The sequence below is a fragment of the Camellia sinensis genome, chromosome 6 (assembly GCF_055761805.1).
Source record: "Camellia sinensis isolate YWXY chromosome 6, ASM5576180v1, whole genome shotgun sequence".
Taxonomy (NCBI): domain Eukaryota; kingdom Viridiplantae; phylum Streptophyta; class Magnoliopsida; order Ericales; family Theaceae; genus Camellia; species Camellia sinensis.
Window position 1 is genome coordinate 122,779,210 of NC_138966.1, and position 27,043 is coordinate 122,806,252.

At 41.7% G+C, this 27,043-nt stretch overlaps 2 protein-coding genes across 2 annotated transcripts; one reads left to right on the plus strand and one right to left on the minus strand.

Moving 5' to 3' along the window:
* Positions 1-196: 196 nt before the first annotated feature.
* On the minus strand, positions 197-8,819 carry LOC114288439 (uncharacterized). The gene is made up of 2 exons (XM_028231943.2): positions 8,746-8,819; positions 197-1,739 (listed from the first exon to the last, which is right to left on the minus strand). The coding sequence occupies exon 2, from the start codon at positions 1,593-1,595 to the stop codon at positions 399-401; it is 1,197 nt and encodes a 398-aa protein (XP_028087744.2). The 5' UTR covers positions 1,596-1,739; positions 8,746-8,819; the 3' UTR covers positions 197-398.
* A 14,495-nt stretch (positions 8,820-23,314) lies between these two features.
* Positions 23,315-26,098, plus strand: LOC114305293 (uncharacterized). Its single transcript, XM_082876400.1, has 5 exons — positions 23,315-23,641; positions 23,732-24,273; positions 24,658-24,757; positions 25,323-25,554; positions 25,650-26,098. Exons 1-5 carry the CDS (start codon positions 23,315-23,317, stop codon positions 26,096-26,098), a joined length of 1,650 nt encoding a protein of 549 aa, XP_082732526.1.
* The last annotated feature ends 945 nt before the right edge of the window (positions 26,099-27,043 follow it).

The window sequence follows — 27,043 nt, forward strand, 5'->3', positions numbered from 1 at the left end:
GCACGAAACTCTTGCTAAAGCAAGATCTTGAAAAGGGTCGACATACACAGCCTTACCCTAACAAACGGAGAGACTGTTTCCGCGACTCGAACATGTGACCACTGACCACTAGGTCACCAAGGGGTAGATGACTATTTTGTTACCAGTCATTGTTCTCTATGAAGGTTCCTTCTCTCAGAACCAGTGTTTTGTCCCCTTTTTTTGCAAGAACAGAGCTTCTTTCATAGATAAAAGCAGGAAACTACAAAGTTCAAAAGGTAAAAAAGAGAACTACAAAGCAAAGAAAGAAAGAAAAAAAAAAAAAAGCAATCCAAACAGATTGCAGAAGATGTCTTCATTGACCCCATTCTTTTCCACTAAGAGAAACGTTCAACAGCATCACAAAGTTGTAGATGTCTTCATTGCAGCAGATGTGCGAGTGACGGAAAATCCAGGATAATCCATATCAAAACAATCAAACAAGAATACCTAGTGAAACGTATAGTGAATTGATAAAGATAATTAACATTAAAGCACACGTTCCAACAATCATGAAAAGCAAAAAACATCCAAAAAAAAAAATAAATCCAACAATAGGAACCTGAAGACAGGAAAAACAATTCTCCCTCACTAGACTCAGTGTCATCCCATGTGGCTACCTTCTTCTCCTTAGCCTTAGTCCTTTTCTTATTAGCACAGTCCTTAGCTATGTGACCAAAGCCGTGACACTCATAACATTGGATAACTTGGGGTTTCCTACCTCTACCAGAGTCAGACTTCTTGTAACTCTTAATCTGATTAGACCTTGAGTTTTCACCCTTCCTAGAAGATGTGGAAGTTTTACCCTTTTCGAGCTTGAGGAATTTTTTAAATTCCTTAAACAATTTAGCTAGGTCTTCCTCACTTAGTTCATCATCACTAGATGTAACATCATCCTCCCCAACGGTTTTGAAATCTATGCTCTTCGGTGGAAACGTGTTCAACTCATAGGTTCCGAGGGATGTTACTAAATCCTCAATTCTCATGGAACAAATATCCTTACACTCCTCTATAGCAATGACCTTAAACCTAAATCGTTCAGGGAGAGACCTAAGGACCTTCCTTACAATTTCAGACTCACTTATCAGTTCCCCATAGTTGCACCTAGAATTGACAATGTCACTAAGCCTATCATAAAACTCATCAAAAGTTTCTGACTTCCGCATTCTACATTCTTCAAACTTTGTGGCTAGGGCTTGAAGTTTTAAGTTTTTTACGCAGAGTGTTTCCTCATAATTAACTTTAATAGTGTCCCAAGCATCCTTGGCCGTACCACAATTAGAGATCTTCCAAAACACACTAGGGGTAACAGCACAGAAAATCGCATTTAGTGCCTTAGCATTCCAGCCAATATTTTCAGAGTCTGATTCATCCCAGTCATTACAAGATCTAGGGTTATATTTACCACTAGGGTCTAACACCGGAGGAGGTCCACATCCAATTTCAAACCATAACCAAACACGGTAAGACCACAGGAACGTCTTCATGCGAGCTTGCCAACATGCATAATTTGAACCATCAAACAATGGGGGTCTCCATTCGTCATTTTTGCTAGGCATATGCATCGCCATTGACATATCTTCCAAGACCCAATTAGGTTACTACAGCAAACAAGCAACAAAGATGCTATGATACCAATCGAAAAGAGAGGTTTCAGGTTGATGATTCAGAATTCCACTCGACGGACAAGAGAAGAGTTTGATAATGCCACATCCAGTGACCTACAGGGAAAAAAACAAATTTTGTTTCAGCGACAAATCAAACCGAACTATACCTTTTGAGGGCACCTAAAAGTATGCAAATCATAAATTCTGGTAAAACAGCTATATGTCAATATTGCCACAAGTGCATTGATATTTCTAATAGATTAGAATGTAATTCTTTATTTTTATTTTTATTTTTTAAATGAGAATGGTACAAACAATGGACTCATAGTTTTAGTGTCAATAAGAACTGAAGTTAAGATTAGGTGTCAAAAGTGAAGCAAGACAAACTATACAATGGATACCAAAGTAAAAATATTTCTGATGTAAAAAAAAACAATACTATCGAACTTGAAAAAAACTCCAAGGTTTCATGTTCAACTACATCTATCCTATTATGTGCCAATTTGTGTATTTCCAGAAAAAAAAAAAAATTCTTGTTATCTTATATGGTAATTCCCACGAGGATAGAATAATGGTTAGAATAGGGAGATGTACTACAGGGAGAGTAGGACATGCTTAGAAGGGAGAAGTAACAGAGGGCAGTGGAATAGTTATACGAGTTGATAAATATTTATTTAAAAAAAAAAAAACATAAACGGATCTCATACATATATAAATATTAAATACGTAAATGGACTAAATGCACCCATGCATCAATACTTATCATGAATGAAACCATAGTAACCATGAACTACCCACATTGGTCAGCGCTCCCGGGGTTTGAAAGATCGCAACTGTTAACATACAATATCCATCATAGTGCATTTGTAGCTGTCAACCCACTACCACACACTTTCACTTTTATATTTGTTAATATATTTTATGTTAGTGCTTTAGGCTTTAGATTAGTGCATTTACTTTCAGTTAGTGGATACACTTTTGGCATGATGATGTTTGTAATGTTCTCTCCTATATAACGGAGAGTGTACCTCTTTATTCAAATAACATTCTATACCATACCAATCTTTCATTCCAGTCTCTCTCTTTTCTCTCTCTCTCTTTATCAATCTTTCATGGTATCAGAGCACAGTAATACAATTCTGGCATTCTTCAATTTTGGTTCTTAGTCCCGTACACAGTGGAACTACACCAAACAGCTCGGAATCTCCTTACGATTCCAACGGCACCAAGCCCGTCACCAGAAACACTCTCACGCGCTCTCACGCGCCGCCCTTTTGCTCGGCGCATCTCTGCTTCCGTTGCCACGCTTACACGCGCCTTCCACTCTGCCCTTTCGTGCGCCGCGCCTGCTACCGTGCACCCGCGTGCGCCATTCGTCTACCGTGAGCCGCGCGTGCGCTGTTCCGCTATTGTGCACCCGCGTGCGCCATTCTGCTACTACACGCCGCACGCCCTCTCTGCTACCGTGCGCCGCACGCCCTCTCTGCTAACGTGCACCGCTGACATCATTTTCCATCCTGCTGACATCATCTCTACACAGCCCACCTTTCTTAGCTATTTTTGACCTTCCGGACTCACTAGTACACTCTGTTTTACCTAATTTTGCTCCTACAGGTCTATTCCTATCAATTTAGCCCTACTCAACTATTATTATGGATCGTCATGATGCCTCCCATCCCATCTCCGTTATTTTGAATGGTTCCAACTATGTTCTATGGGCCCAAGCCATGTCTTCCTTCCTCAAAGGAAAGAAGCTCTGGCGAATTATCACCGGGGACATAACCCAACCGGTGAAAGACACCGCTGAAACCACGGTTCCTCCTGCTACTCCTACATATGAAGATCGCCTTGAGGAATGGGACAGTAAGAATTACCAAATCATTACCTGGTTTCGAAATACTTCTGTTACCTCTATCAGTCTTCAGTTTGGTCGCTTTCAACTTGACTCTGTCACTACTCCTGCAAAAGACATCTGGGATTTTTTGAAAGAACGATACCAGACTACTGGTCTTGCTCATCAATATCAACTTCAGAGCCAACTTCATCGGATGCGCCAAGAATCTAGTTAGTCCATCAATGACTTCCTTTCTCAAATGTACTCCGTTTGGGACCAGCTTGCTCTTTCCGAACCGACTTGGCCTCACCGAGAAGATGCCGTTTTATTTGCTGCCTATCGAAATCAGCAAAGGTTGGTGCACTTTCTCATGGCTCTCACTTCATCTTTTGAGCCCGTACGTGCCTCTCTTCTTCATCGCCATCCCTTGCCCACTCTGGAACAAGCTATTTCTGAGTTGCTATCAGAGGAAACTCGTCTTGGTACTCTCCAAACTCATCATGTAGACTCTGTTCTTGCCACTCCTCCGTACCGGCCATCATTCACCCAGCGGACCACTGCCTGCCTCTACTGTCAGAATCGGGGCCTTTCTTCAACACATCTCCTGGTCAATTGCCCCGTCAGAACCTGCCGATACTGCAACAAAGTTAGTCCTGGTCATCTGCAACAGGATTGTTTTCGCAATCCATCCCGCTCATCCTCCAACAGCCACTCTTCTCGCGGTGGTTCTCCTCGGGGGAGCTTTCATCGTTTCAGGAATCAGTCTCATTCCGGGAATCAGTCTCATCACACTGCTGCTGCTGCCGCTGAGGGTTCTTCTGAGTCTCCTGCTCCGTCAACTCCTCTCTTTTCTCCAACGGATGTCGAGGCCATGTTCAAACACCTTCTCTCCCCTTCTGGTACACCTCTTTATACTGCTTTGTCTGTAATTCCAGGTAACTCTTCTTGGTATTTTGACTCTGCCTGTTGTAATCATATGACCTCCAGTTCAACTATATTTTCTTCCATCTCTTCATCTCCTCACATTCCCTCAATTCAAACTGCTGATGGTTCTCTTATGACTATCCGTCATATTGGTACTGTTTCCACATTTTCTTTATCTTTACCTCAAGTTTATCATATCCCTGCTCTCACCTTAAACCTTATCTCTATTGGTCAATTATGTGAACTTGGTCTAACTGTCACCTTTTCTGCTACTCATTGTTTGGTGCAGGACCCTCAGACGGAGCAGACTATTGGGATCGGCCGTAAGCACGGACGTCTCTATGAGCTCATTCACCTTCATGTTCCTGACTCCCCTCAGATCGCTGCTCCTGTATCTACTTCCTCATTATCTCCTTTTCATCTTTGGCATTGTCGCTTAGGGCATATTTCTATTAATTGCTTAAAGTCTTTGGTTTCTAGTGGACAATTGGGTCATGTAATTCCAGATACTTTCGATTGTATACCCTGTCAACTTGCCAAACAACCTGCTTTATTATTCAATAAAAGTACTTCTGTTTCCTGTGCACCTTTTGATCTTATACATTCGGATATTTGGGGCCCCTCCCCTACTACTACTATGGGGGGATCTCGTTATTTTGTTGTTTTTATTGATGATTTTTCCCGGTTTACTTGGATTTTTCTCATGAAAACTAGGTCTGAACTCAAAACCCTTTATTATCGATTTGCCTAAATGATCCATACCCAATTTTCCAAATCCATCAAACTTTTTCGCTCTGACAATGCTATGGAATATCGGGATTCAGATTTCCTTTCTTTTCTTCAGAGTCATGGTACCCTGCCTCATCGTTCCTGTGCTGGCACGTCCCAGCAAAATGGCCGTGCTGAACGGAAACATAGGCATATTCTTGACACTACTCGCGCTCTCCTTCTCTCTTCTTCCTGCCCTGAAAGCTTTTGGGGGGAAGCTGCCCTCACTGCTGTCTACACTATCAATTGTGCTCCTACCCCTGTCATCCATAATCAAACTCCCTTTGAACGTTTGCATGGCACTCTCCCTCCCTATACTAATCTTCAGGTTTTTGGCTCCGCCTTCTTTGTTCTCCTTCAATCTCATGAACACACCAAGCTTGAACCTCGTTCTCGTCTTTGTTGCTTTCTTGGGTATGGAATTGAACATAAAGGTTTTCGCTGTTGGGACCCTATCTCTAAACGTCTTTGTATCTCCCGCCATGTTGTTTTTTGGAAGCACCAAATGTTTTCCTCCCTATCCTCCTTTCACTTACCTGCACTTTCCACTAATGTACTGTTTACTAATCCTTCCATAGATCTCTTCTCTGATGATTCTGATACAGGTTCCTCCTTCATTGAGACGCCCTTGCTCACTCCTGCTCCTGACCAGACTGCTCTCCCTGAAGGTCCCCCTCTCCCTGCACCACCTTCTTCTCCACCGGTTCTTCCCCCCACCGATCCTCCTACGGGTCGACCACACCGGGTAACTCAACCTCCTATCCACCTTCGTGATTATATTGTTGGGTCTGCTGCCTTTTCTACTTATGAACCTACCTCCTATCGTGAGGCTTGTACTAATCCTCTTTGGCAGCAAGCTATGACTGATGAACTTCAAGCCTTGGACAAAACTCATACTTGGGATCTTGTTGATCTTCCTCCTGGCAAAACTGCGATTGGCTGCAAATGGGTTTATAAAATCAAGACTCATTCTGATGGCTCTATTGAACGTTACAAAGCTCGTCTTGTTGCCAAGGGTTTCAACCAGGAATATGGGATTGATTATGAGGAAACCTTCTCCCCTGTTGCTCGACTTACCTCTGTTCGCAGTTTACTGGCTGTTGCTGCTGCTTGCCACTGGGAGCTCTTTCAAATGGATGTCAAAAATGCTTTCCTCAATGGTAATCTTCTTGAGGAGGTCTACATGCAACCTCCACCTGGGTCTACTTTTCCCCCTCATAAGGTTTGCAAACTACAGCGTGCCCTTTATGGCCTCAAGCAAGCACCCCGCGCTTGGTTTGCTAAGTTCAGTTCTACCATTCATGACTTCGGGTTCACCTCTAGCTCCTATGACTCTGCTCTTTTTATACGGACTACTCCTCATGGTACCACTCTTCTCCTTCTGTATGTGGATGATATGATTATCACTGGTAATGATGCAACTGGTATTCTCCACCTCAAACGTTTTCTCCACCGTCAGTTTGAGATGAAAGACCTTGGTACTCTTAACTACTTTTTAGGCCTTGAAGTCTCTCATGATTCTACTGGTTCTTATTTATCTCAGGCCAAATATGCATCCGATCTTCTGGCTCGTGCTGGTCTTACTGATTGCAAAACTACATCTACTCTAGTTGATCCTCAGATTCGTCTTACTCCTCTTGATGGGGCTCTCCTCAATGATGCTACTCTTTATCGCTAGCTCGTCGGTAGTCTTGTCTATCTCACAGTGACTCGTCCTGACATTGCCTATGCTGTTCACATTGTTAGTCAGTACATGTCGGCTCCTCGCACTCCCCACTATACTGCTCTACTCCACATCCTTCGATACCTCAAAGGCACTCTGTTCCATGGCCTTCACTGCTCTGCTTCCTCCTCTTTTGAACTGCGTGCCTTTTCTGATGCTAATTGGGCTGGGGATCCTACGGATCGACGCTCCACCACGGGATTCTGTTTCTTCTTAGGGGATTCTCTTCTTACTTGGTGTAGCAAGAAACAATCCCTCACTGCCCGTTCTAGCATCGAAGCTGAATACCGAGCTCTTGCTGATACTACTCAGGAACTTCTCTGGCTTCGCTGGCTCCTCACTGATATGAGTGTTTCCTCTTCTGGCGCTACCTCTCTTTATTGTGACAATCAGAGTGCCATTCAGATTGCTCACAATGATGTTTTTCATGATCGCACCAAGCATATTGAGATTGATTGTCATTTCATTCGACAGTATGTTACACGTGGTACTGTTCATCTTCTCCCTATTGCTTCTGCCGATCAACCTGCTGATATTTTCACCAAGGCTCATCCTCCTGGGCGCTTCCGTGATCTTGTTTCCAAACTCAACTTGGTCGATGCCTACCCTCCTTGAGTTTGCGGAGGGCTGTTAACATACAATATCCATCATAGTGCATTTGTAGCTGTCAACCCACTACCACACACTTTCACTTTTATATTTGTTAATATATTTTATGTTAGTGCTTTAGGCTTTAGATTAGTGCATTTACTTTCAGTTAGTGGATACACTTTTGGCATGATGATGTTTGTAATGTTCTCTCCTATATAACGGAGAGTGTACCTCTTTATTCAAATAACATTCTATACCATACCAATCTTTCATTCCAGTCTCTCTCTTTTCTCTCTCTCTCTTTATCAATCTTTCAGCAACTAAATGGAAAGTAGGATCATGATGGGCATTTCATAGAGCATGTGGAGCACAATATTGGACAGGTCATGTTTCACAGTATACATTCAATGGTAGATATAGCGCAAACATTTATTTACATTGACAGAAGGAAACAGAATAGATAGATAGTTACAAACCCAATAGTTAGCCTTTAGAGTTTAAATTTTCCTAATTAACAGAAACAATTGATTTGCTTGTTTTGAATTTGACACTTTGCGGGTACACTCTTGGTATTCAATCTATTCTATTATATATAAAGTGTACAGTCCTTTCGGGGTGAACGTTGTCACGCTTTTTTCAAAAATGCCTTCCACTTCCAATAACTATTAAACGTTTTTCTCATTTATCAAATCATACAAAACTGGTAAATGATTTTCCTTATTCAAAAGATGTTAAATGATTTTCCTCAATTATCAAATAACCAAAAAATTGAAATGTATAATTGCAATCTCATCGTGTTTTATATATATTTATGGATGAGGTGTTTAACCTGAATGTCAATCTTTTCGAAAGATTCTTAACCCTCCTTCCAGTGGGGTATGAAACTTCTTATTACATGCAAATACTAAATCCGATCTAATGTTCTACTTTCTCTCTCATATTGTTGTCAATTTTGGGGGATTGTGGGGGAGATAAGAACAGTAAAAAAGCTATATACATACATAAATATATAAAAGATTGAGAAACTTGATTTTGTTGTATCTTGTGAGGATCTATACATACCTAACACACACATACTTGCATATATATATATATATATATGCACACACACACAAAAGGAAAGGCAGCCATAAGAGATTGCAAAGAAAGAAGAACAGAGAGATAAGAGAAGGGAAACAATAAATCACAGACCAATCACAAGACGAAGAGAGAACAAACTAGACACGAGAATGGATTAGAGAGAGAGAGAGAGAGAGAGAGAGAGAGAGAGAGAGACTGACCTGTTGTAATGCTTATCAGCAGAGCTTCTCCTTCTCCTCCCGAGAGTTTGGGTTTGAGTGAGTGTGAGGGCTGCAATGGCTAAATAAATACAAATACAAATATAAATATACCCTTGTTTGGTTGCTGAATTTGAAAAGAGAAAAAGCAAAGAAAAATTGAATAAAAAGAAAAAGAAAAGGAAAAAGAAAAAGAAAAAAACTTTATATTTTGGAGAATTTTTTTTAGATCCCTTGTATTAAGATTTTATAGTATAAAAGATGTGTGAGTGAATTTCTGACCACACTGCCAACTCAGTATTCAACTGGAGAGTACTGGCAGAATTGATGGCGCCTGATTGACCTGCAACAAAAAGAAGAGATTCCGACGGTGGTTCGTCTACCCGGGGGCACTCCGATGATCAAGTCAGTTATCTTTTAAAGATAGATCAAGTGCTAAACTCACCGTTCAAAATATAAATTGCGTACCTTAAACCCATGGGGGTGCCTTTCTTTTATAGCCAACACAATCCTAGTCCAAATAGAAGCCTAGCTTTAATGGACTTCTGTTCAGTACTTAGCTTGGACTCTCTAATAGATAAAGATAAACTCTCTAAGAGTTTTATCTTTATCCAAGCTGAAGTCCTTCCTCATTCTAAGACTCTTGTCCCTTATCCGCTTATCCCGAACGCCGATATCTTCGGAGATAACCTCGGCCTAACCGAGATCACCTCGACGTCACGACCAGGACACGTGGCACCCCGACTGACACGTCGGCGTCACCTTGGCCACATGTTGGTACTCATAAAATATATCCCCACAACTGCCTCCTAGGTTCTATTACCTCGGCATCCTGAGGTGATGGATCCTATATCAATACTTTCTTCTATAATGTCGGCTAAGCTTTGTTTCTTAATTCATTGTCGAAGTAAGAACTCGTTGGCTCAATATGACCAAGACCCACAGTCTGCTTCCATCAATGCCTCAGAACCATTAACCAAGTTTTGTTCAAGTTTCTCAGCCGAGATCATCCTCCAAGTCGAGGTACTGCTCCATGAAATCAAGAATTTCAAGAGCTTTATCACACGTATGAGCTGTCACGCATGACTATTCAACCGTTCTTGCCACGCGTCTCTCTCTCTTTGAGCTGTATCCGATACGCGCTTGTAAGTCGTCTTGTGTCTGGGTGCGTCGTTTGGTAAGCACGTTGCTCTAGATGTATTGATGACTTTTTGCCGTCATTCTCCGCGTTTTGATCAAAATCAACTTTCTCTCTCCGTCTTTTCACTTTTGTATCCTTCGTTCTCAAGGACCCAACTCTTTCTCTAACTTTTTCTCCTAAATCTATCATTATCATTTTTGCGAAGCTTTCTGCAATTACTTCTGTTCACTCCTCTCCGGCGAGGATTTTCGCTACACTTTTCCGGTTGCTGCCACCATCTGATCTCGGCGACTCTAATTTTCCCTTGTAAGTCACTATTCCTTCGTTTTGATTTTTACTCTTCCTCAAACTGTTACATCTGTATACTATAATTGCAATGTTTGTTCACATTTGTCTTTTTTAATCCAACCATGTATTTTGAGCATATTTTTCTCACAATTTTGCTTTTTGCCCAAACCGTTCTTTAATATACACATAATACCCACATACTTGTTCATTCTACCACTATTCTTGGCCTTGCACCCTGGCACACACTCTGTCACAGTGTTCTTGATGATTCACCCCTTTTCTTGATTCTAAATCATTGCTCTTGTTTCTGTTTGCCGTGTTTTTTCCAGATTCTTGCCTCCAATCTTCATTTCCATAGATCTAGGTTTGGGATTTGTTTATAGAACCCACAAATTCTAAGAAGAGCCGAAACGACCCCCACAAATTCTTACCCCAGATTGCATTTTAGGTTTTTGCCGAGGTCCCTATAACTCTTACAAAACACCTTCTTTCTGAAATCCAACTTCTCCAATTTAAGCCGACGTTATGGGTATGTGGAAGCATAGGGTAGACACCCCGACCAAGTTAGAACACTTTAGGCGGAGTTTGACATCCCGACCGACATTCATCTGAGGTTGGCTGGGGAGGATGACTCCATCATGCCTACAACTGATTCTATGCCCTTCCCTGTTGTAGCTTTTATCGAGTGCGGACTTAGGCTCCTACTCAACATCCTCTTTCGTGAGATAATCCATTACTATAAGTTGAACCCAATGCAACTTGCCATCAATTCCTACCGAGTCATAAATGGTATAATAGCCTTAGCCAAATAAGAAAATGCTAGGGTTACCTTAGCCGACATCCAATACTGCTACACCATGTATGGCCTTAAAAACGAGAAAGGCTATATTTACTACCTCAAGCCGAGGTCCACAGAGTATAAAATCGTTGCCGACCTCCCAGACTCCAACAAGGGAACCGGGGATGATTACTTCATTATCTCGGGGAACTGGGAGTTCACTCCAGATGAGGACCTCCACCTCTACCCTCTTCCTCGAACAGTTTTTGTAGAGGGTAATGGTAAGAGCCTAGTGTTTATACTTACTTTGTCTTTAAAGTCTTCAATACTTCGTTTTTTCTAATGTCTGTTTTTCTTGCAGCTCTTCCCCAACCAGAAAAAGGCTTCCGAAAGTCCTTTTTCCCCAGCAAGGGTTTGAAGAAGCTATTGGATTTGCCAGTCCACAAGCGCAGAGCCCCCTTGGTACTCAATTTCATCCCAACCTACAAATCGGTATTCCCTGACGTCCCAAAGAGGAAGAAAAGCCAATCTCCCCCTTCTGCCACAACTCCTCCAACAGCGTCCTCATCTCGGCCAAATCAAGGGTCAACCTCATATCCAGTAGAGCAGCCATCCACCTCAGCTCCACAACTGATCCCACCATCTCAATGCCAACGACGATGGCGAACTGTTTTTGTTGCTGAGATGGGCCGCCAGAAAGCAGTCGCTAAAGACCTCTTGGCTAACATTCCATCCACCGTAGACGCCCAACCAGCACAGTCCCATCCTCTACCAAAGTCAAAGCTAAAAAGAATAAAGAAGGCTCAGCCAAAGGCAACGGTGACTCAGATTGATACTGAGGACACCTTGTCAATTTCAAAGTTGGCTTCGAGCGAGAAGTCGCCCTCTGTCCCCGAGAAGAGGCTCGCCGAGGCCGAGCCATCCCAATCAACTCGGTCAAAAAGGCCGAGGTCAGAATTTGCCACGACCTCGAGGACCATAAAAGCAAATGCCCCCTAGGCCCCCCAGATCACCGTTGAGGACAAGTCGGTCAGAGCTAGCGACAATGCGACTGATCTTGAAGTCGGTGTCGCCCTCTCAACGGCTTTGCTCCTTCCAAATGATCTAAATCGAAACGCCGAGATGAGCGAGTATGAAAACTTCGCTCTGATGCTTCAGCACTCTGTTCAAGTAAGTCTTCCACACTTGGTATTTCTTTTTTTTCATTCTTTCATACTCAGAGGATTTTACTAAAGTTGAGTTTTGCTGATTTTCTTTCAGACGATCCAGCACGTCCACTCCTTTTCAATGCAAGCTTTTGAGATGAGGAAGGAGTTGGCCGACAAAATCAGGGAGGTCGCTGTTTTACAAAAGTTCCTCAACAGAGCTAAGGACAAGATGAAGACCTTGGCAGATCAAGCCGAGGCAGGTGTAAAAGCTCAGGACGCAGCTGAGGAGAAAGCTGACGCTGCCGAGCCATTGTCAAGGTCCTTACGGCAAAAAAGAAAGAGGCCGAGACAAAGATGGCCGAGGCCCAAAAGGAACTGCAAGATGCCTTGGCCACTAAGGATGCTGAGATCAAGGCCATAGATAAAAAGGCATATGCTAAGGGGGTAGCCGATGTCATGGCGAACTACGAGCGTCAGGTGAAGTAGGCATGCAACAAGGGTTTCACCTTTGGTTAGATGTCTGCACTGAAAAATCTTGAAGTCCCCGAGGACTCCATTCTCAGGAACACCGACGTCCTTGCCCTGCTATTCCCCCAACTCCAAGCCAATCTGACGACGATTCTGAGTCTGAGGAGGAAGCTTTGGTGAGGAAGTCAAAGGAAGCCGCTAGGGCCAAGCCCCCTACTCCAAATGAGCAAGTCCTGGAATTGACTCAAGATGAGGAGGGTGAGAAGGTTCCCAAAGATGCTACTCCTGAGAAGGCAACATCGGACGTGTCTATTGCCAATAAGAGCCTCGACCGAACCCTCCAAGAAATAGATGCCGAGCTTGCGGCTGAAAAGGCGGCCGACATGTCTTCTCAGCAGTCTTCAGATCAGACCAAACCAGCCAGTGCTGCCGAAGAGTCTTAACTTGATGTCTTTCTCTTTTTTTCTGTTTCTTTGTACTTTTTCCTTTCTTTGAAACAATGTAAGCTCTCGATGTGGCCGATGTGCCTTCTTTTCAATGTAAATACAGCTTCTTCTCTTGAACGCTTTACATGTTCGTCTTCCTTTTACTGCTCTTGTATGGTTCTCATACTTAGAATATTTTTGCATATCTTTAATGTACACCTTAACTATGTAATCTTCTTGGGGTGAAATACCTCAGTTGTATCCACCAACGGTTTACACCGGCAAGTACATAAGTACTTATTTTAATACAACCTTGGCCTTAACTTTAAAAAAAAAAAAAATTCACAAATTTCAACAAGTGTTCAGTTCAACTTCAACGTATAAATTTTTCTCAAATTTCAACTTCAACTTCAACTTGTACATTTCAACAAGTGTTCAGTTCAACTTCAACGTGTAAATTTTTCTCAAATTTCAACTTCAACTTCAACTTGTACATTTCAACAAGTGTTCAGTTTAACTTTAAACATGATCTCGGTTTAACTTCAACTTGTAAATTTTTCACAAATTTCAACAAGTGTTAAATATGATCTCGGTCTAACTTCAACTTGTAAATTTTTCACAAATTTCAACAAGTGTTTAAACGTGATCTCGGTTTAACTTCGACTTGTAAATTTTTCACAAATTTCAACAAGTGTTAAACATGATCTGGGTTTAACTTCAACTTGTAAATTTTTTACAAATTTCAACAAGTGTTTAAACATGATCTCGGTTTAACTTCAACTTGTAAATTTTTCACAAATTTCAACAAGTGTTAAACATGATCTCGGTTTAGCTTCAACTTGTAAATTTTTTACAACATGATCTCGGTCTAACTTCAACTTGTAAATTTTTCACAAATTTTAACAAGTGTTAGACTGATTTTAGCTTGTATATTCTACCTTGCTAGGAACCATTTTCCAACTTTCTGCCTCCTAATGTGAACTTAAGTTCCACTTGGGTTCTCATTACACATGTATTCTGGAAACATCATCAACTATTTTATCAATCACAAGTGTGAAAAATCAAGCTAAAACTTTATTTATTACTTCGGCTAATAACAAAGAACAAGAAAATTTAATGATAAAAAAAAATTTAAGATTGTAAGTATTCCAGGGCCTTGGCAACTCTTTGCCCTCATTATCTTCAAGCCGATATGCCCCATTGCCCAATATTGAGATGATTCTATAGGGTCCCTTCCAATTTGGGCCAAGCTTGCCCTCTCTGGGATCTTTCTTGTTGCCGATGACTTTTCTCAAGACGAGGTCACCGATTTGAAACTCCCTTGGGTTGACCTTCTTATTATAAGCCTTGGCCAGCTGAATTGCAGCTCTCTCCCTTCTTTCTTCTAGCAGATCCAAATCTCGGGCTAATAATACATCATTAGTCCCGTTCTCTATTCCCTGGGTTCTGATCCCTGGGATGCCGACTTCCAGAGGAATGACTATTTCTGTGCCATAAGCCATGGCAAATGAGGATTCCCCAGTTAATCTTCTCAGCGTAATCCGATATGCCTAAAGTGCACTTGGTAGTTCATCCACTCACTTTCCTTTTGCTGCTTGCAGCCTCTTCTTAATCCCATCCAAGATGACTTTGTTGGATGCTTCTGCTTTTCCATTGCTTTGAGGAAAGCTTGGGGTTGAAAACTAATTCTTGATTTTGAATTTTGCACAGAAGCTCTTGATTAGCTTACTGTCAAATTGTATTCCATTGTTGGTAACTATTGCTCTTGGAATCCCAAATCTGGTGATGCTGTTTTTCCATATGAAGTTCTTCACATCCACGTCTCGGATCTTGGCAAGGGGTTCAACTTCTATCTATTTGGTGAAGTAATCTATTGCTACCAGCAGGTACTTCCTTTGCCCAGTTACTTGGGGCAGTTTTCCAACAAGATCCATGTCCCATTGGGCAAACGGCCAAGGACTGGATATTGGGTTCAGGTCTGCTGCTGGTTGGTGTATCAATGTGCAAACCTTTGGCACTTTTCACACTTCTTGACATAGGCTTCTGTATCTTCTGCATGTAGAGCCACCAATACCCTTGGGTAATGGCCCTATGAGCAAGTGATCTGCCCCCAGCGTGGCTTCCACATACTCCTTTATGTATTTCGTACAAAAAATCTTCCACTTGTGAAGGATGTACACACCTTAAAAGGGGTCCAGTGAAGGATCTTCTGTAGAGATGTCCCTCTGCTGTTAGATTGAATCTTGCCAACTTCAATTTGATCTTGTGTGCCTCTTTGTGATCATCTGGCAGTTTTCCTTCTTTCAGGAAAGCTATTATTGCATCCATCCAGCTTGGTCCTATGTCCACACACATTGCTTCACGCTCTGTGGTCAGTGGTTCGATGCTTGGGCCCGATAAGTAGTCAACCATTATCGTCCTTGTCTGTGCAGGTTTTATGGCACTAGCCAGGTTGGCCATGGCATCGGCATGACTATTATCATCTCGGCTAACCTACTGTAGTCGGCAATTCTGAAACAAGGCCACCAACCTGCCTACTTCCTTTGCGTATGTTGACATACGTTCATCTCGGGTTGCAAGTTCTCCTGTTGCTTGGTTGACTATAAGTTGAGAGTCACAGAAGACTATCACCTCATCTGCTTCTACTGCTACTGCCAGTTTCAGTCCTGTAATCAGTGCTTCATACTTTGCTTCATTGTTTAAGGCCTTGAATCCTAAACGAATGGATTGCTCTAGTATCTGTCCATCTAAAGATACCAGTACTAATCCTGCCCCCGCTCCTTGTCGGTTTGAACTTCCGTCAACAAACAGTTGAAAAAAGTCGCCGATGTAAATACTGTAGGGCCTAAGTTTTTCTTTCTTCCTTTGTTCTGGTTCCTTCGGCTGGGCTCCTTTTTGCTTGCTTGTACATCGTACACCTCAGCTCAACGGAGCCTGAGGTACGATGGCTCTTGGAGTGAATTCGGCCACAAAGTCGGCCAAGACTTGGCCTTTGATTGCTGTTCTGGGTCTATATTCCAGGTCATACTGGCCCAAGGCTACTGCCCACCTGGTTATTCTGTCTGTCAGATCTCCCTGCTGTAACAAGGACTTGAAAGGATGTTCAGTCAGCACCACAATTTTGTGGGCTTGAAAGTAATGGTTCAGCTTCTTTGAAGCCATTACTAAGGCCAGCGTTAACTTCTCCAGGGATAAATACTGGTTTCTACATCAGTCAGGATTTTGCTTACATAGTAAATAGCCCTTTGTTCCCATTTTTCTTCTCGGATTATCACTACGCTTACCGCATGTTCTGAAACTGCTAAGTACAGGAACAGCTCCTCTTCGGGTTCTGGATTTGAGAGAACTGGAGCCGTGGTCAAATACTTCTTCAAGTTGGCCGGGGCGACTTCGCATTCTTCTGCCCATAAGAAGTCTGTGACTTTCTTCACTAAGCTGCAGAACGGTTTGCATTTGTCAGAACTTCTGCTTATGAACCTATTCAAGGCTGCAGCCCTTCCAATCAACATCTGTACTTGCTTCGCCGATGTTGGGCTTTCCAGTTCTAGGATGGCCTTGATCTGATCTGGGCTGGCCTCAATGCCTCTTCTGGTCACCAAGTATCGTAAGAACTTACCAGATCCCACTCCAAATGCGTACTTCGATGCATTGAGTCGAAGCCGATATGTTTTAAGGATATCAAAGACTACTTTTAGGTCGGACAGATATCCTTTAGGTTCCTTGGTCTTCACGACCATGTCATCGATGTTAATTTCCATTGTTCGGCCAATTAGGTGTTTGAACATTTTGGTTACCAATCTCTGATAAGTTGCTCCTACATTTTTCAACCCAAAAGGCATCACTCTGTAGCAATACAACCCTTTTGGAGTGATAAATGCAGTCTGTTCCTCATCTAGGGGGTACATGGCTATCTGATGGTACCCCTTGTAGGCATCCAAGAAGCTCATCATTCCATGCCCTGAAGTGGCATCCACCAGTTGGTCTATCTTGGGTAATGGGAAACTGTCTTTGGGACATGCCTTGTTCAGGTTGGTAAAGTACACGCAGACTCTCCATTTACCATTCTTTTTCTTCAACACCACTGTATTCAATAGCCATGTCGGGTAATTTACCTCTCGAATGGCTCTAGCCTCCAGAAGTCTATCTACTTCCTCTTCTACTGCCGCAACATGCAGCAACGTCGGTTTTCTTGCCCGTTGGATTATAGATTTGGCCGACCTGCCTACATTCAGTTTATGGAAAGTGACCTCAGGGTCGATGCCAAACATCTCGTAAGGCGTCCAGGCAAACACTTCAATGTTTGCTCTCAAGAACGCCTCAAATTCTTTTTCCTCTTCTTCGGCTAAGCCCGAGCCGAGAAGGAAATAGCGTTCTTCATCCCCCTGCTGGATGAGGATTTTCTTTAGGGCTTCTTTACTCTTCTCGGCGAGCTCCTTGCCGACGTCCTCTAGGACTTCCACGTCCTCATCTTCGATCTCCGCCCCTTCTGGTTCTCGTATGCTGCAGGTGGATTTCATTGCTGTCATGGAGCAGTTCTTTGCCTGTAGCTGATCCCCTCTCACCTCTTCTATCCCATGCTCTGTTGGGAACCGCAGTAACTTATGCAATGTTGAGGGAACAACCCCCATTGCATGCAACCATGGCCTTCCCAGGATAACGTTGTAAGGGGAGGGTGTGTCGATTATGGTGAACTCTGTCTTTATCTTCTTGGTACCAGCCTGCACGTCCAAGCTTGTTACGCCCAGTGGCCACGTCGGCGCTCCATTGAACCCGGTCATTGGGCCATTGGATTGCTCCATATCGTCTGGGTGAAGGCCCAGCTCCTTGTAACATTTGACATACATGATGTCACAAGAGCTACCTTGGTCAATTAGGATGCGCTTCACTTGGCACTCCCCAACCTGGAAGGATACTACCAAGGCATCGTTGTGCGGATGTTGTACCATCTCCAGGTTGTCTTCAATAAAAGACACTACTGGTCCCTGGCGCTCCTCGGCCCGAGGTCTTTTCTGCCGAACTTGGTACACATGCTGCAAGTGCTTTACCTTCTAGGTCTCTCTCCGTATTTCGTTTTCATTGACCTTCGAGTGAATTACATTAACTACCCAAGGTCCGCCTACCTGCGGCTGCTATGCTTGGGGTGGTGGAGCTGCTGGTGCCTGAGGAAGTCTCGCTTGCTCTTCTCTTGTCTTGGCCTCATCTACAATGTCCCTCAAATGGCCTTGCCTTACCAGGTCTTCTAGGTGTGACTTCAGGGCTCTGCAACCTTGAGTCAGATGCCCATCTTCATTATGGTAAGCACAATGCTTTCCAAGGCTTCTTCCCTCCTTGTACCCTAGCTGGTGCTCTGAAGTAGGGTTGGGTTCAGATTTTATCCAGGACTTTGTGAATTGGGATTCGGAATACAGTTGTGATTGCCTGTGCAGTTCTCAGCCCTATCTCTTGTTTATTGGATCTGTTGTTACCTCGGCCTCGCTTCGACGAGCCATTTAGTTTCTTTTGCTTTGTCGCCTTAATCCTTGGCATGTCTTCCTCGGTTCTGGCATAATTCTCAATTCTGGCCATGAGCTCCTCCATGCTTTTTGGCAATGTCTTTGCCAATGACTTTCATAGTGCACAATCATCTTTCATGTCGTTCTTAAAAGATACGACTACCACCTCTTGATTGCACTTGGGTATTCGGTTGAACACCTCATAATACCTTTTTGCGTAGGCCCTAAGGCCTTCATTCTCACTGATTCTCAGAGCCATCAGGGCGTCTACCCTTAATGGCTGTAGTTTATTTGTCACGAACCTAGCCACAAACATCTCGGCCAGGCTTTCCCAGGTCTTCACACTTCTTTTTGGCAATTTGTGAAACCAATCTGATGCAATTTTCCCGAAGGATGAGGGGAACACCTTGCAAAGCAATGGTTCGTTTCCAGTGTACAGTGCCATCGAGTTTAGGTATAAATTGATGTGAAAGTTGGGGTCTGACTTACCATCGCATATCTGGAACCTCGACATACTAAATCGTTTCGGGGCCTCAACTTTGTCTAACTCCACTGAGAATGGTGTTCTCGACTTAACAGGGGACGTTACCTTGGCATTTTGTTGCTTTCTCTTGAGGTAATCTCTAAAGTTTTCTTTGGTCCGCCCAGGAGCTCGGCTATCTCTTGATTTCAACCTTTTAGGTGCACTACTTTCAGCTTCGTTATGAGCCCTTTTCAATCTTTCTCCATTGGTCGCATTGAAGCACAACTCCTGCCTTTGAACATGCCGATGTTCTCTAGGGTCTGCCTCCTTGGTGTAATGTGTCCTTCGAGATCCTTCTCTTCTGCCCGACCTCCTTTGACGGTCGGTGAGAGTGTTTTTTGCTTCTGGCGTGTTGGGGGGCTACAGGGATTGTTTTCTACCCTCCGTTCTGGGCATTGGCCGTTGGAATCGGCGTGTCCTGTAGTGGGAATGGTGGCTGCATGACGTTATTTTGCATCATGAAATTGACAATTGTTTGCAGGTCCGCCAATTTGTTCGCTATGGTATTTACCTCATCGTCCCTCCGCAGGCATCTTTCTTTCCATACCTGGAGGTCGTCCTCGTTGTAGTACCCGCTTGGGTCCGTTTTCTTTGGTACGTCGCCTTCCTGGCCGACGTCCTTTCCTCCGCGATTCTGGTCACGAGTTTCTTCGTTGTAATTGTCTTCTTCGACGTCAAGGTCGACAGGTCTCCCACTCCCAGTAGGAGTGTTATCCTCAATCTTCTCTTTCTGTCCGTCGTTGGCCATTTATTCTCATTTCTTTCCCACATACAGTGCCAAATTGTGTGAGTGAATTTCTGACCACACTGCCAACTCAGTATTTAACTGGAGAGTACTGGCAGAATAGATGGCGCCTGATTGACCTGCAACAGAAAGAAGAGATTCCGACGGTGGTTCATCCACCCGAGGGCACTCCGATGATCAAGTCAGTTATCTCTCAAAGATAGATCAAGTGTTAAACTCACTGTTCAGAATATAAATTGCATACCTTAGACCCATGGGGGTGTCTTTCTTTTATAGCCAACACAATCCTAGTCCAAATAGAAGCCTAGCTTTAATGGACTTCTGCTCAGTGTTTAGCTTGGACTCTCCAATAGATAAAGATAAACTCCCTAAGAGTTTTATCTTTATCCAGGCTGAAGTCCTTCCTCATTCTAGGACTCTTGTCCCTTATCCGCTTATCCCGGACTCCGATATCTTCGGAGATAATCTCGACCTAGCCGAGATCACCTCGGCGTCACGACCAGGACACGTGGCACCCCGGCTAACACGTCGACGTCACCTTGACCACGTGTTGATACTCATAAAATATATCCCCATAAAAGATATGAAATATTTTTATAATAGTTGGGGTCTCTCAAATTTTTATAGAGAAATAGGAAAATTTCGATCTAAACAAATTTCAAAACACAGACAAACTTCTCTGTATTTTGAAATTTCTCTATTTTTCTCAATTTCTCTAGTTTGAAATTTTCTAATTTGCTCACAAATTTCTCTATATTTGGACTAATTTTGTTTGATTTGGTCACAATTTTCTCTTTATTTTGAATAAATTAGAGAAAATTGAGCTACTCACAAACAATTTTCTCTGGCATCAATCAAGGCACTAATGACAAAAAAAATTGCAATGAAATTGATCTTAACTAAACTACTAGCTTCAACAAGATCAAACAAAAACATAAAATAAAGTGAATCCAATGTGTTCAGAAAAAATTGTGATGCCAAAAAAAAATTCATCTCAAGAAACTCTTGTCAAAGAAAATTCTATCAAGAGTTTTAACTAATCCTTGTATAAAAAAAATCCCTTCCATCTTGACATGGTTCAGGAGCATGTGTTTTTCTTAGTTCATCAAGCATCTAAGGCATATTATTGCCATTAGGACAATGTGTTCCAACACACCATCATCGATGCATCATAAAATTCTATTTTTGCCATCTTACTTCCTCCTCTCTATTTCTTTTTTAGAACCAATAGTGTTTTCAAAATTTTCATCACTTTCATTTCAAAAAATTGAAAAAATATAAATTGAGAACAGACAAATGAAAAATGAAGAAATTGGTATAGAAGAGTACCTCCCAAATCTAAGGCTCTGTTTGGTTGTGAACTGAAATCAATTTTCAACACGTGGGCTCGCGTATGACGTTTGGGTACGATGTTCAAAAATTGATTCCGCGTGTTAATTCAAATTACAGTTTGAAAATCTGTTTGGTAGCAAATATCTCCCTTTCAACGTTTCTGCCTTCTTCATCATCTCCCAACTTTCACGTGAACCTCATCTACACCTGTCCTTCAGATTCATCACGGGTGGCTTTTCTGTGTTCAGATTCATCACGGATGAGTTTCAGAGAGTTTCAGAAGTCAGACTCATTTTATAAATAATGAATCTACCCAACCCACTCCGTACTCGTATCATATTACACAAATCAACTGAGTTACGATTTGTGCGTTGCGGACGATTCTTATTACGGGCAACCAAACAACGACGACTGGGAGGTGAAATTACTCACAAAATTATTTACATATTTTGTTATAGGGAAATTATTTGAGAAATTCATTCTAATTTTTTTTTTAGGTCAAATTTATCAAATTTATTGTCGAATTCGACGAGCAAACAGTGGCACGTTCAATCAGTATACACATTTCATCTCCGGCGATAATTATTCAACTCCCACTAATCTGGTAAATAAATCCTTCATCCTTCATCTGTTATCTGAAAATGATTTCAAACGACTCGATCAACTATTTCAACTTTTTGTTCTTCAAGAATAGTGTAAATCATTCATCTGTTATGTATAAATGAATTCGGAGAAGTTGAAATCAGTTCGTAAATGGTTTATCAGAATTTGGTATGTCGTATTTTCCATTTCAGATCGGTTGTTATTTGAAATTATGAACGGTTTGAACCTTTCTTCTATCAAAGGCATAGTGGCAGTGCCTGGGACACCCGGCCGGTCGTCCCCCGGGTCATCCGGCCGGTCGACCGGCCGGTCTTCCCACCTCTCTTCCGGTTTTGTCTTCCACTTTCCATTCCTGAATGGTTTGAACCGCCGGTCCTCCCTGAACTGTTTGAACCCACCGGCTTTTTTACTATTTTTTTTCCTTAATTTCAATTAACAAGCAATACTGATTTGTTTTGAATTCAAATCAATATAACACAATGTTAAACACATTGTTAAATATTGAATGTTAACTGAATTTTTTTTGTAAAACATTGTTAACTGAATGTTAACATTGTGTTTTTTTTATTTCAGATTTTTTTTTTTTACATTGTTAGCAACCAATACTAATTTTTTTTTATCTGATTGTTAATTAAAAAAAAATTACTGATTTCTTTCCTACTATTTAAACACAATGTTAACTGAATTTTGAGGCTTTGAGAGCAAAGACACCCCAATGTTAACTGAATTTTGAGGCTTTGAGAGCAAAGACACCCCTAGCGCTGGCACACACGGTTAAAATCAGGGATAGCTACTGTTACATTACCATTTAGACATATATATGTCTATATTTATTTATTTATATGGTAAATAAGACTTATAGAAAATATAGTAAAGTTTTTAATTTTTATAGCATTTCATTTTTTATTAATAATTTATCATTCATATGAATATGAATTAAAAAAAATAATAATGTTATCTTTTTTACATTAAAATATTTTTTATTTTGATCTTATTAAAAGATAAGTCAATGTACTTATGTTAAAATTAATTATATTTTTTCATAATTTTTCAACAGATTAGAATATTTATGTATGTATTTTACTTTTTTATTATTTTGAGTCATATTTTAATTTATAGAAATAAATAAATAAAATGTTCATACCATACTTTTTTTTTGATCGAGTTCATACCATACTTTACTCTCCTTTTCTTTCTATTGGCTGAAATTACATTTTGTAGAATTAAAAAAAAAAGGTTTAGCGAAATTTTTTTTATGCAAAACTTTTTTTGATAAAACAAAAAAATGTTTTTTCCATGACTACTTGCAAGGGGTCGTTTGGGACACAGGAAAAAAAGTTGGTTTTGGGTTTATAAGAGTCGATTTTTTTTTTTTTTATTTGTGGTTATATTTCTGCTATCTGAATGTTTTTTTTTTGTGATTATATTTCTGCTATTTAAATTCAATTAATCTGCTACGTACTTTTTTCCTTGAAATAAAATAATCTGTTCTTTTTCCTTTATCTGTGTTCTCCTTCGAATCATATTGCACTGTTATTGTTGTATATCCATCGCAGTGTTCTTTAAAATACTCCGTTCTGCTTGTATATTCATCCCAAAATAGTTTAAATATAATTTGTATATTTATAGATGGATGGAAATAATTCCGATGACAATGAGAACACCAAAATGTGGACGCCCAGAATTGAAACGAAATTAATTAATATGTTGAGAGATGAGGTTAGAAACAATCAAACAACGGGCCGTACTACTTCGTGGACAATTAGGCATTGGAATCATTATGCAAATCAGTTGCACAACATATATGGATTTCGGTATACAGGTGTTAAGGTGCGCCAAAAATATCAGCGCTTGAAAGCTGGTTACCAGACATTCAAGCGACTCCAGGCACAGACTGGTTTGGGATGGGATCCTATTATAGGCACTGTTGTTGCACCCGATGAATTTTGGGATAAGGTTTTCCATTAATCTGTACTATTTTCTAATTTTATTTTAAACGTTTCATGATATATACAATGCTTAATTCTTGTTTTGTACTTGTTGTAGGCTAACAGAAATGTGAAGAAGTTTAGGACAAAAGAGTTTGAATATTTTCAAGAAATGGCAGAGATTGTTGAAAATTGTTGTGCTACAGGGGCCTTGTCTCGTGCATCCACACAAGGACCCCTTGACTCAGAAGAAGAAGACGACATGTTAAATAAATTTTGGAACGCCGATGCTGGTGGGAGTAACACTGGTGAGAGTAATGCTGCTGAGGCCATTCCTGTTGACTTATTCGGGGATGAGTATATAGATCCAGCAAAGGGCAAAAGTCACAAGAGGGGCCCTGCAACCAGCCAGACTGACAGTGGTCGTTCCAAAAAGTCACGGTCAAGTGGGTTTGATGATGTGTGTGCAGCTTTCACATCCTATGTACAAGCCAAAACAGGACATTCACGTGCACGAGAAAATGAGACTGAGGCTGTAAGTGCAAGTGGTGATGATTATTCCCTTGATGCATGTCAAGATGCATTGCTTGAGCTTGGGGACATACCACCGTTGCAGTACGTTAGGGCACTGACACTGTTCAAGGATAAGGAATGGCGAAGGTTTTTCATGCGCACTCCTACCCATTTGCGCCTAGCCATGATCCTCGCTTTGCAGTGAACTGAGACGTTCTGTTTTGCTTGTGTTAACAAATCTTCTTGGCTGAACTGTTTGATCATTTCATTATTCCTAATTTGGTTTTAATTCTTATTTTTTTTCATTCCATCATATTCTTTTTCCTTTTCTATGTTCGTAAGTTTTTTTTTTTTTTTTTTTTTTTTAAACTTTTAAGTGTTTTCTGTTATATTAAAACTATGGAAGTTATTATAATATGACCATGTGTTAAATAAATTTTGTTATCCTCTGAATTTTACTGTTTCACCAATAACGCTAACTGTTACTGCATGAATAACATATTTTATAATTATGCTTTTACTGTGATGTAGACAAAGGCATATGTCATCCGACGGAGAAAACAATACAATGGAGCTCTCATCAGAGGAGGATGAGGTTGTTGATGATTTTATGGATTTCTTGATGATTGCTGTAATGTATGACCATATGAACGCGTCAAGTAGTCGCCGACCGCAGCGAACGTGTCCATTCAGAGGTGATGATTACATCTTCGGCCTATTAAATGGCCATCCAGAAACAATGATGAACGTTATGCGAATGGATGCACAAACATTCATTTTATTGAAAGACACTTTACTCCATAATGGCTTTATCGATACTGAACATATGCATATAAGTGTGGAGGAATCGCTTGGAATTTTTTTATACACTTTTGCACAAAATGATCGCCATCGAATAATGGCAGATAGATTTCAACACTCAACGGAAACAATTTGTCGGCACATAAAAATTGTTATGCGGGCATTGTGCAAGCTTTCATCATCGGTTATCAAACCATGTAACCTAGAGGACATCCCGGGAAAAATTTTAAATGACAGGCGGTTTTTTCCCTGGTTCAAGGTACGAACAGTGTGTCTGTCCTGTAAATTTGTTCATATCCATAAGGGTTAATAAATATTATTATTTTTTAATTATGAAAGTAAAATCAATCAGTTTGTTTCGCTTTTAATATCAAAGTCTGATATCTGTCAATTAGGATTGTGTCGGTGCTATCGATGGCACATTGGTGGATGCATGGGTCCCTGCTTCAAGACAACATACATTCCGCGGTCGGAAAACAACAGTATCGCAAAATGTACTCGCAGCTTGCAACTTCGATATGTTGTTCACATTTATTAATTCTGGATGGGAAGGTAGCGCTCACGACAACGCTATTCTGGTTGACTCTATTACACGAGCTGATCTACAATTCCCACATCCACCCAATGGTGACTGTCCCTGAACAACATACTGTACACTTTTTTCCTTGTCTGTTTTTATACATATCAATTGACAGAACTGTGTATTCATTATTTACATGTAGACAAGTACTATTTAGTTGATGCTGGTTTCACGAACATGCCTGGATTTCTTGCTCCATTTCGGTCTCAACGATATCACTTGCAAGAGTTTCGTGGCCATCGTTATGCAGGACCTAAGGAATTGTTTAACCATCGACATTCGTCATTACGCAACGTCATAGAAAGAACATTTGGTGTTTTGAAGAAGCGCTTCCCAATATTGTGGTCCATGCCAAATTACAAGTCTACACGACAAGGGCCTCTCGTGATTGCATGTTGTGTAGTGCACAATTGGATCCGTTTGCATGCAGTTATGGATCCATTCTTTATGGAAGCTGATAATGAAATGGCCGCAGAAGCAGAAGCAGAAGCAGACGGGCTTCTTGGAGACCAACCTGACTACGTTAACATGTCACAACATGGGTTAACGTCCCAATCGAACGTTAGGGATGCAATTGCTACTGCTATGTAGCAAAATCATGTTCACCATGGGCACTGAAGATAATGGTTTTCTTAGTACATGTGTACTTAAATATGTTGTTCATGCAATGTGTAATATCCAAATTTATGTATAGTCTACCAAAGACAATTAAATATGTTGTTATTAATATGCAATGTGTTTCTTAGTAACTTTCAGAAATAAATATGTTGTCATTAAATTAAATGTGGTGGTGGGTGGTGGGTAGTGGGTGGTGGTGACAGATGGGTGGTGGGTGGTGATGGGTGGTGCTGGCAGGTAGGTGGTGGTAACAGATGGGTGGTGGGTGGTGATGGGTGGTGGTGGCAGGTGGGTGGTGGGTGGTGATGGGTGGTGGTGGCAGATGTGTGGTGGGTGGCGATGGGTGGTAGGTAGTGATGGGTGGTGGTGCAGATGTGTGGTGGGTGGCGATGGGTGGTAGGTAGTGATGGGTGGTGGTGCAGATGTGTGGTGGGTGGTGATGGGTGGTGGTGACAGGTGGGTGGTGGGTGGTGGTGACAGGTGGGTCTTGGGTGGTGGTGATGGGTGGTGGGTGGTGGTGGCAGATGGGTGGTGGATGGTGGTGGGTGATGGTGGCAGATGGGTGGTGGGTGGCGGTGGGTGGTGGTGGCAGGTGGGTGGTGGTGGCAAGTGGGTGGTGGGTGGTGGTGGGTAATGGTGGCAGGTGGGTGGTGGTAGCAAGTGGGTGGTGGGTGGTGATGGGTGGTGGTGGGTGGTGGTGGCAGGTGGGTGGTGGGTGGTGATAGGTGGTGGGTGGTGATAGGTGGTGGGTGGTGGTGGCAGATGGGTGGTGGATGGTGGGTGATGGTGGCAGATGGGTGGTGGGTGGTGATGGGTGGTGCTGGCAGGTGGGTGGTTGGTGGTGGTAGGTGGTGGTGGTAATAAGTTCACCATTTAAAAATGTAACAAATAACGAATAATAATAAGAATAAATAAAAT

Coding starts and splice junctions, on each gene's coding strand:
- LOC114288439 (XM_028231943.2), bottom strand. CDS start 1,595: ATGTCAATGGCGATGCATATGCCTAGCAAAAATGACGAATGGAGACCC.
- LOC114305293 (XM_082876400.1), top strand. CDS start 23,315: ATGGATGGAAATAATTCCGATGACAATGAGAACACCAAAATGTGGACG. Junction 23,642..23,731: donor CCGATGAATTTTGGGATAAG/GTTTTCCATTAA, acceptor TACTTGTTGTAG/GCTAACAGAAATGTGAAGAA. Junction 25,555..25,649: donor ATTCCCACATCCACCCAATG/GTGACTGTCCCT, acceptor ATTTACATGTAG/ACAAGTACTATTTAGTTGAT.